At 46.5% G+C, this 17,628-nt stretch overlaps 1 protein-coding gene across 2 annotated transcripts in view; it reads left to right on the top strand.

Moving 5' to 3' along the window:
• The window catches only part of UBN1 (ubinuclein 1), a 33,148-nt gene that overhangs the window by 1,489 nt on the left and 14,031 nt on the right, over positions 1-17,628 (top strand). The window contains exons 2-10 of one of the 2 annotated variants that reach the window (XM_070362770.1): positions 2,433-2,720; positions 5,905-5,991; positions 6,552-6,647; positions 6,982-7,116; positions 7,805-7,908; positions 8,556-8,994; positions 15,819-15,889; positions 17,090-17,219; positions 17,395-17,516. In XM_070362770.1, the coding sequence (XP_070218871.1) occupies positions 2,472-2,720; positions 5,905-5,991; positions 6,552-6,647; positions 6,982-7,116; positions 7,805-7,908; positions 8,556-8,994; positions 15,819-15,889; positions 17,090-17,219; positions 17,395-17,516 (1,433 nt within the window). In that variant the 5' untranslated portion in view covers positions 2,433-2,471. The remainder of the gene's footprint in view (positions 1-2,432; positions 2,721-5,904; positions 5,992-6,551; positions 6,648-6,981; positions 7,117-7,804; positions 7,909-8,555; positions 8,995-15,818; positions 15,890-17,089; positions 17,220-17,394; positions 17,517-17,628) is intronic. The other variant, XM_070362771.1, reaches the window with a different exon arrangement.

Genomic DNA, 17,628 nt, shown 5'->3' with positions numbered 1-17,628 from the left:
ATAGGATAGCCTATTTTGAAAAACAGAATTAAGGGAAAACCATTAAAATAGTTAGGAATTCATTGAAGAGACTAATTACAAAATTAGCATTCAATATTCGGTGGATTTTTCTAAATTTCACCAATAATCAGTTTGAAAATATGATTGAGAGGGTATATAGAAACAACAAAAAGTACCATTCCTTGGAATAATCTGAGATACAAAAGGAGGCCTGAATTTCTTGGATAACCTGGGTTGAGGTTTTTTAAGAGGGGTGCTTTCATTTGTAGAATACTGTGCTTTTATTTAGAATTAAGAGTCAACTCTTACAATTGAGTATTTAAATACTTAAACCTCTTAAGCTTTTAAAACAAATCTTGTTTATAAATCTTAAGAATGTATACATAAAAATAAACATTTTAGGTTTTTTCAAATATTTGAAAAAAAATTTGATTTTTGACAGTTTCAATTAAAGCACTAGTTTAATAGATTCAATTCAGTTCAGTTGCTCAGTCGTGTCCGACTCTCTGCGACCCCATGAACCACAGCATGCCAGGCCTCCCTGTCCGTCACCAACTCCCAGAGTTTACCCAAACTCATGTCCATTGAGTCAATGATGCCATCTAACTGTCTCATCCTCTGTTGTCCCCTTCTCCTCCTGCCTTCAATCTTTCCCAACATCAAGGTCTTTTCAAATGAGTCAGCTCTTCGCATCAGGTGGCCAAAATATTGGCGTTTCAGCTTCAACATCAGTCCTTCCAGTGAACACCCAGGACTGATTTCCTTTAGGATGGAGTGGTTGGATCTCCTTGCAGTCCAAGGGATTCTCAAGAGTCTTCTCCAACACCACAGTTCAAGTTTAATACGTTAAATTCTCATAAACAATGAACTTTTTAAAAAATAAAATTTCTTTGAGTGTTTTAAACTGCATTTAAAGTTCTATATGGTTGTTCTCCCAAGTACCTAAAACTTCTACAACAGTGAACTCGTAAACCTAAAGTTAAATCTTTCCAAGGCTTAACTCTTGTAAGTCTAATAAACTTACAGATGTAAGTCAGGTCTTTTAAAAACACACTTTCAATTTTATATTTTTCTAAGGATTTCAAATTAATAACCACGAGATGTATTTTTTACTATTAGGTAGACTGAGGTCATACTATCTAAAATTTGGGCCAAGATAAGGTTACATTTTTAAATTACCTACTGGTCAGGCAGGGACCTAGTTAGCACTTCAATTTGACCTTTCTACATCCTCCATTGGTTAATGTGCAGATTCTCTTCATATGGTGGGACTTTGCCTGCTTTTATGAAGACTTTTAGGTCTTCACCTTGAGTTTGTTTCTATAATCCAATGCATCACAGATGTCGTGGGGGCCTTGAAGTTTCTTTTAGGGGAATTTTTTTGACATCTTAGTGCATGGTGGTTTTTTCCTGCCAAAAACCAACCTGTTTTGCTGCCAGTTGCTTTTCTCCCTAATTAGAATTTTAACTCTTCATTTTTAGATATTTTATTCCCTTAGCTGGTTTTATAGGTCACAATTTTATGGTCACAAAGTGAATATTGCACGTATACACATACCCATAATGTATGCGGATACTGTGCGCATGCTCAGTCGTTCTGACTCTTTGTGACCCCATGGACTGTGGCCTGCCAGGTTCCTCTGTCCATGGGATTTTCCACCCAAGGCTACTGGAGTGGGTTGCCATTTCCTTCTCCAAGGGATCTTCCCCACTCAGGGACCAAACCGCATCTCTTGCGTCTCCTGCATTAGCAGGAGGATTCTTTACCAGTAGTGCCACTGGGGAAGCCCCTGGAACCTCTTTGGCCTGTGATATTTTGTCACTTTGCTGAGGCCCAAATTTGGGTAGTGACAGACTGGTATGAGGAAGTGAGTCCAGCCACACTGCTCTTTAGACAGTGGTCTTAAACTTATCCTGGGGCGGGCAGAGCTTCTATGAACTGATGAAAACTTTGTCGTTGTGAAGAATGGCCCTACATGAAAGTAAACTGCTGAAAATAAAGAGGTTTTAAGAAGGAGATTATTCTCAGTCCGAAGTTTTAAAAAAAGTATATTGGATAAATTAAATGAAAACCAGTTTTCTCTACGTTCCTTTGCAATTCTGAGGATTCTTTAAGGCTGTATCAGCATGCGTTCTCTAGTGTCAAGGATCTAGTGAATATGCATTGGACAAAATGACTGGAAATATGCTAAACACTGATTATCTCTGAGTATAGGATTTGGGATGCTTTTCATATCTATGTGAAGTTTTTTATATTTAAAGTAAATAGTATTTAGGCAGAAAAAAGCAGTAAACGGTAATTAAGATAAATTAACGATGATTCTTGACAGTGAATTTTTTTTTTTTAATTTAAATCTGTAAAACTGAACAGGAAAAAAATCACCATTTTTATCATCTTGGTTTGACCTGGCTCTTGTTTTCAATGTTAACAGAAGCCATGCAGTGACACCCGCTAAGACTTGTTGGTAGCCATGTCGGAGCCCCACAGGGTCCAGTTCACCTCTCTCCCAGGTTCTTTGAATCCTGCGTTTTTGAAGAAATCCCGGAAAGAGGAAGTTGGGGGAGCAGAGCAGCATCAGGACTCGGAGCCGGCCGCGGCCGCTGTTCGGATCACACTCACCCTCTTTGAGCCGGATCACAAACGTTGCCCAGAGTTCTTCTACCCAGAGCTGGTGAAGAACTTACGAGGGAAGGTGAAAGGACTTCAGCCCGCAGACAAGGTACACCGTGGCCCCAGCTCGCTCTGCGGGTCTAATGCTCAGGGTAGTGTGCCAGAAGGGCTCCGGAGGGCGGAAGCAGCATACAAAGGCTTGGCCTCCCCCACAAAGCAAGCTCACGGTCTGCCAGTTTTGCCTCTGGAGGGAAGGGTTAGAATTCTTTCTATAACCATTTTCCTTTTTTAGGCTAGAGAAAATGTATGGCACATCCAAGGCTAATTTGTATTATGGCTAATTAATACGAATAAACACCAGATTTTTTCATGCCAAGGCTATAAATGTTGCATCTTAGTGTGACTAGCCCCTGCCTTTTCCAGAGCTGGAATTTCATGCTGGGCATTACTTTTTTCCGAGGGAATCTCATTGTGCCTAATACAAGGGCAGACAAAAAAAGATACAGACTGCTCCTCTCTTCTAAGCACAGTAATATTCTGGACAGTTTCTTTACTTGGATGGATAGAAACCTATTTTTGTGGGTTTTGGTTTTGTTGGGAGTTTTGAAGTTTTTTTTCCCCTGCCAGAAATGGGCAGCCTTTATGGCTTTTGATAATCAGCTTGATTTCTTAAAATGTTTTTTAAATGATCTGTTTATTTTCCTGGCAGACTTGTTTTACGTTTTTAGTATGCAGCGTTGCAAATGTGTACAGTCTGGAGAGAATAATATGATAAGCCCCCATGTACCCATTACCCAGCTTCAGTTATTACTGATGTTTTGGCAATTCATTAACATTGCACAATTTTTTATAAACTTTTTAACTGAATTATGTGCATAATGAAAGTGCAAATGTGATAAACACACAACTTGATGGACTTTCCACGAATACCCCTGTAACTTGCACCTAGATTACAAAATACGACGTTTTTGGGGCTAATAGAAACCCTCCTTCTTCCCTCCCAAAATATTACCTCAGCCCTCAAGGGTGACAACTGTCCTGATTTCTAATAGCTGAGATCAGTTTTGCATGTTTCTGTATTTCATGTCAATGGAACCATGCAGTTTGAGTAGGAGCTGGGTCATGAGCATTTATTTTAAGCACCTGCTATAAGCCTGTGTGCTCTGCCAGCCTCTGTGGGAAAGGTGAGCAGGGTCCTGTGCTGGCAGCGTTCCAGTCTCTAGACTGGCTCCAGGGACATGGGGGTTGGGCTGGCATGGCTCACAGTGTCTGTCTGGGGTTGAAGAAATCATGCAGGTGCCTGACTCCTATGGGCCATGTTCCTTCAGTCTGGTCTGTGGTTGTGCTCTTTGGGCTGCCTTTGGTCCGAAGGACTACCCACTTTTTTTAGATAAAAATGTGTTTCCTTAATAAAGATCTGATTGATTGAATGAAAGCCATTTCAGTCTGTGCCAGGTTGTATGAGGGCCAGTAGGTAGGCTGAGAAAAAGTAATTTCACATCCATTCATCAACTCTTCTCCAAAGTAGGAACAGTATCCTCTTCCGGAATTGGTGATTTATTTATGGGCTCAAACTAAATCAGTAGGTCAACTGAGATTAGAACTCCAGTGCTCTGATTTCACCTTTTGTGGGGTTCAGATGCCCTCCTCAACTGCAGAAAAATGCGTGGGACTTACACAGAGAACTTCAGATCCAATTTCAGGGGATTCACTTCTGGCATCAGGTTTAGAACTCCTAAATTACCCTGTCTACTCTGCAGCGTTCCAAGCACAATGTAATCTGACACATTTATATATTAACTCACTTAGCACATGTGTCTTAGAATGTTAAGGCCCTGTGCTAGAATGCTGAGGACGAGTAAAGGTGGGGAGGCTGCTGTCCTCAAAGGAACCTCAAAGGAACTTTGCACTCTTGTAGATGTTTTAGGAGAATTACACCTACACAAGTAACAGGAATCACAGTGTGGTAATTGTTAAGTCTGGTACGAATACAGGCCCTGGAGGGCTTGGACAGAAAGGAGCTTACATTCCAGATGCTGTGTTTAGACAGAGGCAGACCTTCATGCATTCAGGAAATAGTGGATGACTGCTGCTTGCAGGGCGTTAAGGAGCAAACATTAAATCCAGTGCTGCTCCAGACGAGTGGGGTTTCTTAAAATTATTTGAACCACTTAGGTTATATGTGATCATTGTAGAAGAAGTAAAAGTCCAGTCTTAGTGTTTTTGGACTCCAAAGTCTTAAGTGTATTTGATACAGAAGTCTTTTATTAAAATTAAGATTCCTTGCCATGGAAGCTTAAGGTCCAACTCTGTAAAATTTGAGAAAAAATAGAAAGGTTTATGGAGTATAAACTTTGGAAAACTGCTTGAAAATATCTGGAGGTAGTATTGAGATTGGGAGGGAAGGGAGATTATTGATCCTTCAAGATAGGCTTCCAAGGAAAAGTAATGGCACGAACTTGGGTTTGACTATCGATAACACTGAGAGAAGAATAAGTTCATACCACTCTTCTAACCACTAAGGTTGAATAGCTGTCAGGAGCTTGTGCTCAATGGGTTCTTAACCTTTCTGAGCCAGTGGCTGCTTTGCAAGTCTGGTTGAAGCCTTTGGACCTTTTCTTAGAATAATGTTTTTAAATGCATAAAATGATTTTTAGTATTACAAAGGAAACCAGTTATATTCGAACGCAGATTTACACGGGGTGAGCATCCCCCGACTAAACTCCCTTTGCCATATTTGGAGCACTATAGGACCTAGTACTGGGAGAAGGCAATGGCACCCCACTCCAGTACTCTTGCCTGGAAAATCCCATGGACAGAGGAGCCTGGTAGGCTGCAGTCCATGGGGTCACTAATAGTCGGACACAACTGAGCAACTTCACTTTCACTTTTCACTTTCATGCATTGGGGAAGGAAATGGCAACCCACTCCAGTGTTCTTGCCTGGAGAATCCCAGGGACGAGGGAGCCTGGTGGGCTGCCGTCTATGGGGTCACACAGAGTCGGACACGACTGAAGCGACTTAGCAGCAGTAGCAGCAGCAGCAGGACCTAGTACTGCAGTGGGTGACTGTAGGTATTTAATCAAGTTCTGTTGAGTCTCATGAATGGGAATTTTACTTTCAAACAAGTAAGGTAAACACGGATGAGGAGGTAACATGTATTTTACCTTGTCTTTTCTGAAAAAGTTGTTTTTATTATACAGTTTATCAGTGTGGAATCAATGAAGGTACAATGAATAGCTTTGTGGGAACTTTTTTGTGAATCTTATTTTTGTGGAATGGTCTCTTTACAGAAGAAAGATCTCTTGGATCCTTTCAATGATGAAGAAAAGGAAAGGCATAAAGTGGAGGCCCTTGCTAGGAAATTTGAAGAAAAATATGTAAGATTTCTCTCTTGGGCAACAGAACAACCTTGTCGGGTGGGAGAGGTTTTCAGACATTTTCATATTCCTTTAGTGGTTTATCTAATCAACACTAATGTGAAACAAGTATAGAGCTTGGAGAGAACAGAATGAAGTTATTAAACAAATGCGTTAAGGTACAGAAAGTGCATATGGCAGGAACTCATGTGGCGCTAAATGGATAAATAAACATAAAGAGGCTTTTACCCTTAGAATTTATCCTGAGAATAAGTATTTTGATGCAAGGCATATGAGGCCATTTAGTTCTTTCTTCAGTCTTAGGCCACTTTATGCATTTACAAATCTGTCCTATTTTGAAAGGTCTTCAGGGAACAAGGTTTTGGGGGATGTGTAAGAGACTGGTCCTGTGTTTTATAACCTTTAGTCATTAGCTGTTGGAGTTCAAGGCAACAATTAATTCTGTGTATTAAAAAAGTCCTGTGACCCTGGGCCTAAAAATTTGTTTAAAGTTTAGATTTTGTGTTGTATGTTCCTATCACAAGTATAAAAACAAGCATGTGATCTGTTTTAAATTTTAGGGTGGAAAGAAACGTAGAAAAGACCGAATACAGGACTTGATTGATATGGGTTATGGTTATGATGAATCCGATTCCTTCATTGATAACTCTGAAGCGGTGAGTACTTAGTGAGACCACTGAAACCACCGCAAGTGGGGCACCCAGGCCCCTCCTGACAGTGCTGGAGCTGGGCTGGGTCAGTGGGGGTGCCCGTGCAGTGGAGAGAGCTGCTCTGAAGGGACAGGAAGTGACACCTTGATCTGGGCCTCTGGTGATCAGATCTGTGCAACACACCTCCTAACTTGGATGTTGGTGACTGACCGGAAGCATACCTTCGTATGCTGTCTGAAAAGTGACAGAGGAACAGTCACATCTGTTCTGTCAAGATGCACTCGGCACCTGTGGCCGTAGCACAGGCCTTGGAGCTGACCCAGGTTTGTTTCCCTTTCAGTACGATGAGCTTGTTCCTGCTTCTTTGACTACCAAGTATGGAGGATTTTACATCAACTCGGGGACCCTGCAGTTTAGACAAGCGTCAGAATCTGAGGATGACTTCATTAAGGAAAAGAAGAAAAAATCTCCCAAGGTTAGAACATTGCTCGGTTTTGGACTTCAGAAGTGCTTTTTGACATGCCTTTATGAGATCAGTAGGTGACTTGCCCGAATCTGTGCGGTTTAGGATGGCTCAGGAGAGTGGCGGAGAGGCACCAGCTGTGCCGAGGTTGGCGGTTCCCTTCTCACACGTGTGCCGTGACCCTGGAGGCTCAGTCATGGTGTCCGTGCCTGTGTCCCAGCAGGCTCAGCGGGGACTTGCTCCTCGAGGTGGCCCCAGGGCGGGGACGAGGGCAGTGACGGGTGTGGAGTGAGGGACGTGTGCACCAGCTCACTGTATCTCATCTGTGGACATTAGAGGACTTCACCCCAACGAAAATGAGTTAGCCCTAAGATAAGCTTATTTTGAAAGCTATCTGTCACTGCCTGGGTGTTTAAAATGTGAGGTAGGCCCCCACACAGCTCATTTTAAAACAGAAATGGTTCAGGCTGCAGAAGGGCCTCTGTTGCCTCTGGCCTGGGTTTCCTAGGAGCCGCTGTCAGTGGGAATGCTGTCCTGACCTGCAGGTCTGTGGTCCAAGGACTGAGCTGAAATCGTGTGTTCGTGGAGGAAGTAAGACAGCTCTCAGGATGTTCCCCGGGCGGAGAAGGCCAGTGCTGCGTAGTGCACTTGCTCCCGGAGCTCGGGAGCCGTGTAACTGTGCCTTGTCTTTAATTCTCAGAAGCGGAAGTTGAAGGAAGGTGGTGAGAAGATAAAGAAGAAGAAAAAAGATGACACTTATGACAAGGAGAAGAAATCGAAAAAGTCCAAGTTTTCCAAAGCCGGGTGAGAGGCAGCAGCTTCTTTGCTAGGAGGACTCTGCACCGTCAGGGCCGCCCGGCCACGCGCCCACCTTCTCACAGCCTCGCGGGGCCGCGGGTCACGGTGCCACGCGGCCTTGTCAGGGCCCTCACGTGTGTGTGTCGGGCATCAGAGTGCGCTCTGTCCCGCGTCAGTGTTGGCGGGTCTCTCTGTCACTGTGTGGCTGCTGACGTTCCTGTTCTGAGCACCCTCCTCTGCCCCCGATCTCCTCTGTCTCTGTCCCCTTTGTCTTCTCCGGTCCTGCTTCCTCAGCCTCCGTCTCACCCCAGCCGCCCTCCAAGTTGCTGCTGTTCCTGCTTTCTCCCTTTAAATGTCTTTCTTGCCCCTCCTGTTTTTCCAACCTTTTGTTTCAGCCTGGCAGTGGTTTTAAAAAACCCATCGGATGTTTAGCATTTTGTGTTACTTTTTGCTAACCTGTATTCAGTCTCAAGCTTTGGTCCCAGCAAGGAGGAGCTCCGTGTGCCAAGAGGAGGGTGAGGAGTGACGGGGTGGACTTGTGGCTGAGGTTCCCGGAGACCTTTGTGCTGGGAGCGGGGCTGAAGCCCCTCTGGAAATTTCCCTTGCGAGGGGTCCTGCAGTCTTAGTAACCGACTTCTCCCTTTTACTTGCAGCTTTACAGCCCTCAATGCCAGTAAGGAGAAGAAGAAAAAGAAGTATTCTGGGGCTTTGAGTGTTAAAGAGATGCTGAAGAAATTCCAAAAGGAGAAAGAGGCTCAGAGAAAGAGGGACGAAGAGCATAAGCCCATAGCAGTGTCATCAGCGGAAGCTCAGGGCTTGCGGGAATTGGAAGGTGCCTCCGACCCTTTGCTCTCGCTCTTCGGCTCTGCCTCTGACAATGACTTGCTGCAGGCGGCCACTGCCATGGACTCGCTGACGGATTTGGACTTGGAGCAACTGCTCAGTGAGTCTCCAGAAGGAAGCCCCTTCCGCGATATGGATGATGAAAGCGATTCCCTTGGGGTGGGACTGGACCAGGAATTCAGGCAGCCCTCTTCCCTTCCTGAAGGCCTGCCTGCACCCCTGGAGAAGCGCGTTAAGGAGCTGGCTCAGGTATGGTGACATGGAGTGGCTGGGCTCTCCTGGAAGCGATCGGGCGGATCGTTGCTGGTCCGGAACCACTTGCAGCTCACGGCCCAGAGCAGCCCTTAGTCAGTGGGTGCTCCCATTGTCTGCTTTTCTGGGCTTTCTTCCCATCCCAAGCAAGGGCACAGGGTCAGCTCTGCCTGTCCTTTAGTGATTCCTTCACGTTGGAAAATTTACTTTCTTCTGGAGAGATTTTTCTCTCCTCCTTCGTGCCTATCAGACTATCCTTCCTTTTGTGTGACAGATACTCATGTTGGCAGCAGGCAGCTGAGGCAGAGATACGTCTCTTTAGTAATTTCTGAAGGTTTTGAACATTCATAGACGTTTGCAGACATGTTGGGCGTGGGGCATATGCTTAGTTGCCGCTGGGTTTAGTGTTAGGTAGTGATTATAGGTGGAGAAGGGAATGGCACCCCACTCCAGTACTCTTGCCTGGAAAATCCCATGGACGGAGGAGCCTGGTAGGCTGCAGTCCGTGGGGTCACACAGAGTCAAACACGACTGAGCGACTTCACTTTCACTTTTCCCTTTCATGCATTGGAGAAGGAAATGGCAACCCACTCCAGTGTTCTTGCCTGGAGAATCCCAGGGACAGGGGAGCCTGGTGGGCTGCAGTCTGTGGGGTCCCACAGAGTCAGACATGACTGAAGCGACTTAGCAGCAGCAGTAGCAGCAGCAGTGATTATAGGAATCTGGAATTGTGATAAGTAAGAAGGGCTGAACCGTAAGTACTGTCCAACAGCCCCACGTTAAAAACAGTAACGGTCTTTGGAAAATAGCGGACATTCCGCGTGTTTTCCCCCTGGGGATGGGGAGTTGATCTAGTACTAGAGCACTAAGGACTGTAGATTCCGTGATCCATGAATACTGATGATAAGCCAAGCACGGGTCATTAGTTATAGTGTGTTTTAGTTAAAATACCATTTCACCTTGGACATCATGACTTGTGACAACCCTGGGGACACTTACACTCTAGAGCTTCAGTTTTAAACCAGTGACTCTCAGTGTTTCAGAATCTCTGTTGTGTATACTAGTCCTCATATACACTAGGACCAGGGCAGGATAAAATGTTAACAACTTCTGCAAATGATTTTCTCATTTGCAAAAAATACTTGAACATGGCATGTGAAATAATTCAGACGTCTTATTCGGAGCTCTGTTCATCCTTATGGAATGAGCACAGTGTTGTTTGAATGTACCCATTTAAATAAATTATGCCCTGTCAGGATTCAGGATTTGTCTTAACAGGATGTTAAGGGAGAAGTAGTTAAATGGGAACTTGGTGTGTATGAGTTTACTGTCCTATGGTTGCACTCAGAATATATGTTAAAAAAAAAATTATCTCTTCTTTTCAATCTTGTGGTTTGTAATCAGATTATCCTGTAGATTCTGAAAGCCTTGAGTCAAGTCAGATGTGTGTGGCAGAGGCCAGTCATTCCTTAGAGGAAAGTTAAAGTGGCTCTGTATGCGTCTCTGCTTCTACCACAGGGGGTGTCCTAGTCTAATAACTGAGAATCATTATTGCATTTTCTTGGGAAGGATGGACAAGTCTGGTGGAAACAAAGCGGCATCATGTGGAACAGCGTTGGGTCGTGATGTGAGAAAACCTTACTTTGTGGAGTCCGTCAGGTGGACGCCGAGCAGGCTCTCCTTCCTCAGGAATTGCCGAGTCTCGGTCGTCTTTCAGGCGTGATGGAGACAGGTCAGGAGCCCATAGGTAAGGTAGGCTCAGGTCCTGGTGAGGAGGTGGTGACGAGATGTCACTGTACTGGCTTGAACATATATTCACGTGTGAAACTGTTACTTAAGTCATCACCTGGCCCTTCAGTGCCAGCATTAAGAAACGGGAAATTGGGAAAATCCTGCCACTCTGAAAACTATTTTCAACTCACTCTCTTTTCTAGCCTCTGTGTATATGTTTTTATGCAGTTGTAATTGTAGTTGTGAATAATTGTTTTCTGCTCTTTTCACTTAATAAATATTATTATAAAGCCCTCATTATTTTTAATGATTGCATGACAAAGAAGGCTTATTTTAGAAAGTGACTTAACGCCGCTGTGTAGGCTCCCGGCGCTGGGGGCACTTGGCGCCGCCTGCACGTGTGCACAGGCACTCTATCCCCAGGCCCTGCTGTGAGAGTCGCTGGCAGAGGTTCCTCCCAGGGAAAGACGCCTGTGTACACAGAAATTACACATGATTTTCAAAAGTCACGTGTGGATCTTTGGATCATTAATAAGAAGCCCTGTCCTAGATTTTGAAGTGGACATTATTTTTTTTTTAATTTAAATTAAACTTGGTGTGTATAACTAACATGGGCAGTGTTTATGTTTCTCACTTTATTTTTCACTCCCTTCTTTTTCTTTTTTCTCTCCTTGCTTTGTTTTTGTGATACTTTGTTGAGATTTTAAATCTTGGCCCTAGGGGGTACATGTATCAGTTTCTACTGTGTCTAAACCCACTCTACCCCACCCCACAAATGTGGTGGCTTTCAGGCCGCCTTCAGCTGGTAAGATAGCTGGGCATTGGGACAGCCGGGACAACAGGGCCTCTCCCGTCTCTCGTTCTGGGCAGGACAGTCTCGCGGTAGTATCTCCAGAGGGTGAAGGTGAAAGCCAGCAGACCCTCAGGCCCTAGCCTTGGAGGTGGTGTGCACCTCTGCTGCCCTGTGCTGGGAAAGTAAGTCACCAGCCACCGGCCCCTCCCCTGGGGACCCCCGTCCTGGGACGGGAGAGTCCGTGGGCCTGTGTGCGGTCCCCCATGGTGCTGAAGCAGATTCCAGTGTGATGTGCGTCAGTCTCCCAGGGAAAAATATTTTACAGTTGGAAGCAAAAATAAGATTTGTCTTCTAACTAGATGTTATTCTTAAAACTTCAAAAAATATATTTGAAAATGTACATGTGTGAAAGAGCTATTCTGAGAGGGAGCACTCCAGCACTGTTAGCCCACTTTCCACTTCCTACTCCCCTGTGCTGTGCCTGTTTATGGGCCCCAGGGAGCCCAGTGGTTTGACCTGATGGCCTTGCCCCTGTCTGTCTGCTCCTAATATGTGTTGGTTGTGTCTTTTGTCTTGGTTGTTGGAAAGCTCAGATAACATTGCCCCTTGATAGGTAACTGTCTTGATAGAGTTTGGCAGCTACTCACCCTCCTCTGTGCAGATAACCCATGTCTGTTTCCTCTTCATTCAAGCATAAAATGGAAAGGATAGTGATACTAAAAATAGAAAAGAAACAGAGACACATGTTGCCCACCCTTCTACCTGCTCACTGCTTACCCTCCTGTACAGTTAGAACCCTTGCATTGCAAAACTAGAGAGACACGGATTCACGGAGAATAAGATAGAAAAAAAAAAAACTTTGTTTGAGACCTCCAGTGGTTAAGACTGCACTTCCAGTACAGGGGGCACAGGTTTGATCCCTGGTTGGGGAACTAAAATCCTGCATGCCTCACGGTGCAACCTAAAAACAAACAAACCGGTTTGGTCTTTGTAAAGAAAATCATATCAGATTTCACTCTATTCAGTAAAAGCAGGTACAGTATATAAAGTTGTGATCTAGGTGCTGAAAGGCTAGAAGTGGCTCTTCTTAATAATGAATAAAGAGCTCATTAAAAGGCTATTGGAACTATTGTAAATCAGCACAATCTGGCTGTCTGGTTTTATTTCATTTCCTAGCTAATCTCGGAGTGATTTAACTGATTCATACAACACCTCCAGCAAGGGTGTTTCTCATTAGGGTTGAGGGATCTCAGTTCTTTCTGGCACACTAGCAACTACATAGTCAGTGGCTTTTTTATTTAGATTTATTTAAAAATGCAGCCCTTGACTACTTTAGCATAAAGCCAGATCCTCAGAGATACTGTTCTGCATGATTCAGAAGGCATCAGGAAAAAAAAAAATTATATAGCCAGAAAGCTTCTGAAATGGCGGATATCTAAAAACTTGATTGGAGAGAATTCCCTTGTGGCTCAGTGGTTAGGATGCCTTGCTTTCACTGTCAGGGCCTGGGTTCAGTCCCCGGTCAGGGAACTAGGATCCCACCAGCCGCACAGTGCAGCCAAAAACAAATAAAACTTGGAAGCCTGAGGAGGTGTTGGGTCTGACAAACAGGCATTTGAAGTGCATGTTAATTAGGTTGAATTAATCTAGAGGCGCTTCTGCATCTTATAACTAGCAGGGTGCTAAGTCCCGTCAGTCGTGTCTGACTCTGCGACCCTGTGCACAGCACACAGGGGCTGCAGCCCGCCAGGCTTCTCTGTCCACAGGATTCTCCAGGCAGGAATACTGAAGTGGGTTGCTGTGCCCTCTTCCAGGGGATCTTCCTGACCCAGGGATCGAACCCATGTCTTTTACATCTCCTGCAGGTGGGTTCTTTACCCCTAGCGCCACCTGAGAAGCCCTGTAACCAGCAGTCTCTAAGTTGAAAGAATGACTCCATTTTGTTTTCTTGCAAACTGAACTCACAATCCCAGTACATTAAATGTGCCACAGGGGAATTGCAAACTCCCTGACAGCATAAGGCGTAACAGGAGACGTTAGTGTCGCCCTCTCTTCCTTCCCTCTCTGCCAGCCATCTCCGGCCTCTGCCCCTCCCCTAGCCGAGCTAAATTTTCACATCCTCTTCAAGTTTTGTCTGGTACTGAGCTTTCCTTCCTCTTAGTTTTCATCCTTGCAGCGATAATCTGTTCATTTGTGTGTTCATTCATCACCCACTCAGCTGACTTTTCCTCAGTAGCTGTTAGGTGATGGGCTGCTGTGGGAAACATGTTGATGAGTAAGATTCAGTTCACGTTTCTCCATGAGCTGCTTGTACAAACAGACCAATAGCCATGTAAACAGCGGGCTGTGGGACAGAGCAGGGTGAAATAAGCTGTCATGATTGGACGGCCAACAGGATGGTCCAGTGGACCGCCAAACTTGAGGAAGGGAAAGAGCGGCTCTTGGGGGTCCATAGGGATAGGACTGGAAGCAGCAGGCTTGGCCAGCCTCTCGGGTGACGTGGCCTTCTGGTAAGCCAGGGCACAGGGCTGAGAACAGGCAACGTGTTGGATAACAGGGACTCCTGGTATGTGGTGGGAGGTGGGGGCTGGAGAGGATGGTGAGGCCATGTCCTGGAGAACCCTGACTGCCAGGTGGAGGAGTTTGGGTTTGATTCTAGGCTCAGGAAGGCCTCCCGAAGCATTGTAAAGAAAACTGAGAGGATTTAAGAAGGGTGAGGTGCTGTTGTAGGAACTCGGGAGGAAGAGCAGAAAGGAGTGGTTTAGATTTTGGACAAGTTGATTTGTATACTCCAGGGTCTTTCATTCAGGGAGATAATTGACAGTTCTGGTCCAGAGCTGAGGATAGAGGTTTAGGTTGTGTTTGTTATTTTGTGCATATGTATTATTTTGAAGCTGAGGGGGAGACATTGTTGGGTGAAGAGGTCTCTCGATGGAACTTGGGAGCATGCCTGCAGCTAAGAGCTAGTGGAGGAGACAGGGCAGAGCTAGGAGGTCAGGACAGGACCCAGAGGATGTGGTGAGGGGACGGCCTAAGGGGCTAGAGAAAGGTAGGTGTTCCCAGGGGTTGATCAGGATTGATCATTTCACTGTAGACAATCACCTTACTGTCTCTGTTTACCATCAGTATTATATGTCAAGCCTGACGTTTTATTTTGCCTAAAGCCTTTGGACCAGTGAGCTTCTTGGTGGCTCAGACAGTAAAGAATCTGCCTATGATGCAGGAGACCCAGGTTCGATCCCTGGGTCGGGAAGGTCCCCTGGAGAAGGGAATGGCAGCCCACTCCAGTATTCTTGCCTGGAGAATCCCATGGACAGAGGAGCCGGGTGAGCTGCAGTCCATGGGGTCACAAAGAGTCGGACACAACTGAGCAACTGACTTTGAACCAGGAACCTCTTGGGTGTAGGTCAGTGGTTCTCGATCCTCTACATGCTCGTCGCCAGAGTTCTTTTGGTGGGTCCTAATCCTGGGGCCTCTTTTAAGGAACACAGGCCTTCCCGGGAGATTCCGATGGGATGCGTCTAGAGTGCGGAAGGCCGCTCGGTGCACGTGGCCAAATAGAGAACCCCTGGTCCAGACCTTTGCATGCTGCTTTCCTCTCTTATGCTTTTGGTGGCTTGGCTGCCTCCTGTGATTGCTTCAGGGGTCTCCAGGGTGGCCAGCCAGGGTCTTGTTAACTGTGCACTCAGGGGAAGCATAGCGCCATAGCAGCCTGCTGTATCTGTGTTAGTGGGTAGTCAGGTTAGTCATTCCAGTGGTCTGTTTGTGATAACATACCCTAAATAGATTATGAATTTTCAAAGAATTGTGGTTTTTAAATGCTGAAGCAGCACATTATTATTGTTACTAATATTATTTTGGTGAATAAAGGCCTTCAAATATGGCAGGTTTGTTAAAGTTCTTGATTGTTTTGTGCTGTAGATGGTATGGAAAACACAACTCACCGTTTAGATGATAGAGTGCTGGGCAGAGGAGCTCGCTTGCTGACTGAATCAGATTCACGAGTCCCTTGACTCTAATTTTCTTCACATAAGACTCAACCCTCTTACATGACTGTTGTGTCAAGTCCTGGGAAGGATGGACTGTGTGTCCGTAGATGCTGTGGCAGCCTGTGAAGAGAGCTGGCTGCGCCGCTTTGGGAGCGTGCAGTGGTCATAGGTGAACCTAGTCCGGGTTAGGGCGGGGCAGGGCGGGGCTCGGGGAGGGTTTGGTCATCCAGCGTTCTCTAGGCCTGTGGGTGAGTGGCGGGCGCTATGGGGCCAGGGCACTAATGGCTGTTCTGTCTGCCGTGAACCAGGCTGCCAGAGCTGCGGAGGGAGAGAGCAGGCAGAAGTTCTTCACCCACGATGTTAACGGCATCCTCCTAGAGTGAGTATCTTTCGTTTCTTTGCATCTGCTGTTACCATGCAGGGGTTTAGCAGACCCGGGGAAGTGGGAGTACAACTGAGGGAAAAGAAAGCCCTGATGAGATTTTTAAAAATTGGTTTCTTTTGCTTTATTGTGGTTTTTTAAAATAGAGGTCAGGGGCGGGGACATCAGATGTTTGTATCTAGGAACTGCTAGACCACCCTCACCTGAGGCAGCAGATGTTGCTGGGACTCTGTGTCTTCGTCACGGCACGCTGGGGAGGGTGTTGTGCCACCTGTGAGGTGAGAGCAGAGAGCAGGCGCTGCCTGCCCGTCTCTGAGGAGAGGGAGAGACGGCTCGGTGCAGGCCCGGGCCCTGCCCTCGGGGGCACTCCTCGGGGAGCCTGGTCCTTCTCCTCCTAGTCGCACCTGTGCTCTGAGGCCAGTGCTCACCCTCCCACTCCCCATCTCACACACGCCAGCCTCTGGGACACCCTACCGTCTGAATTGGATTAAAAAGAAAAAAAAAGCCAAAACACACACGTAAAAATCCTAGCCAGATTCTTTGTATCTGGCCCTCCAGCTTTGCCAGTTTCTTTCCTGGTTGTATCGTGTACCAGACGAAGCTGATTACGCAACTGCTGAGGGTTTTGCATGTGTGAAACCAGTGGTCAAGACCAGGGGATATTCTAGCGAAGGACCTTGCCTGGCCAGGACAGAGGGAGATTGGCCATTTGGGTCAGGGAGCACCTGAGGGTCTGCACAGGTGAGGGGTTTGTGCCCTGGAGCGTGCCAGATCCAGAGAGCTCAAGGGATGGAAGACAGACCGCATTCTGCTCGTCTCTGGGGATGCTGCAGGTGTGAGGGTTTCCTTGACCACGTAGTCAGGGACAGAACTTGGAACTGTAGGGGAAAAAAGGGGAAGCTCTGCTGGAACCCCAAGCAACTCGATTACTTCCCAGCTTGAAAGCATTTATGCTTTCTTTGTTTATGAAACTTAGAACTTCAGAGCTTGTACTCTTCGAGACTCGGTTTTCTTGACACCTTGACTCGGTCTTGTCTTTGACCTGAGAACCTTGGTGCACTCTGCCTAGCTAAGTTCGTCGGGTTTGTTGTGCTGGCCACTCTGTGATGCTGTGTGAATGGTGAGATAAGGCTTCGCCCACTCTTGGCTCCTGCAGACAAGGGGTGCTGCGGTGGGTGACTCTGCTCTGTTCTTCAGCATAGAGGCGCAGACCCGGGAGCTGAGCAGCCAGACCCGTTCTGGAGTGTATGCCTACCTTGCTTCCTTCCTGCCCTGCAGCAAAGACACCTTGGTCAAGCGCGCGCGAAAACTGCACCTCTGTGAGCAGGTGGGTGACCTTGCAGTGGAGCCCTGTGGCTTCGGGCCCAGCGGAGAGGGTGGCACACGCTCACAGGTGCCACAGCTGTTGCTGCACGGCCTCCGTGCAGTTGGTTATGCTTAGAGTGTGTCCTCAGCCTAAAAAGTGACGTGTAAACCAGACTCATGACTGGTCTTGCTCTTAGCAGGGTGGGCGTCTGAAGGAGCCGCTCCAGAAACTTAAGGAAGCCATCGGCAGGGCCATGCCCGAGCAGATGGCCAAGTACCAGGACGAGTGCCAGGCCCACACGCAAGCCAAGGTCGCCAAGTAAGTGCGTTCCCTTGCTGCCTTCGGCATCCTCACCTCTTCTGAGAAGTCACGGGGGGTGGGGGCGGGGGCGGTGGGCAGGAGGAAGCGGGTCTGTGGTGACCTTAGGGTC

The sequence above is a fragment of the Bos mutus genome, chromosome 25 (genome assembly GCF_027580195.1).
Source record: "Bos mutus isolate GX-2022 chromosome 25, NWIPB_WYAK_1.1, whole genome shotgun sequence".
NCBI classification, from domain to species: domain Eukaryota; kingdom Metazoa; phylum Chordata; class Mammalia; order Artiodactyla; family Bovidae; genus Bos; species Bos mutus.
This window is presented reverse-complemented; position numbering and strand designations above follow the sequence as displayed.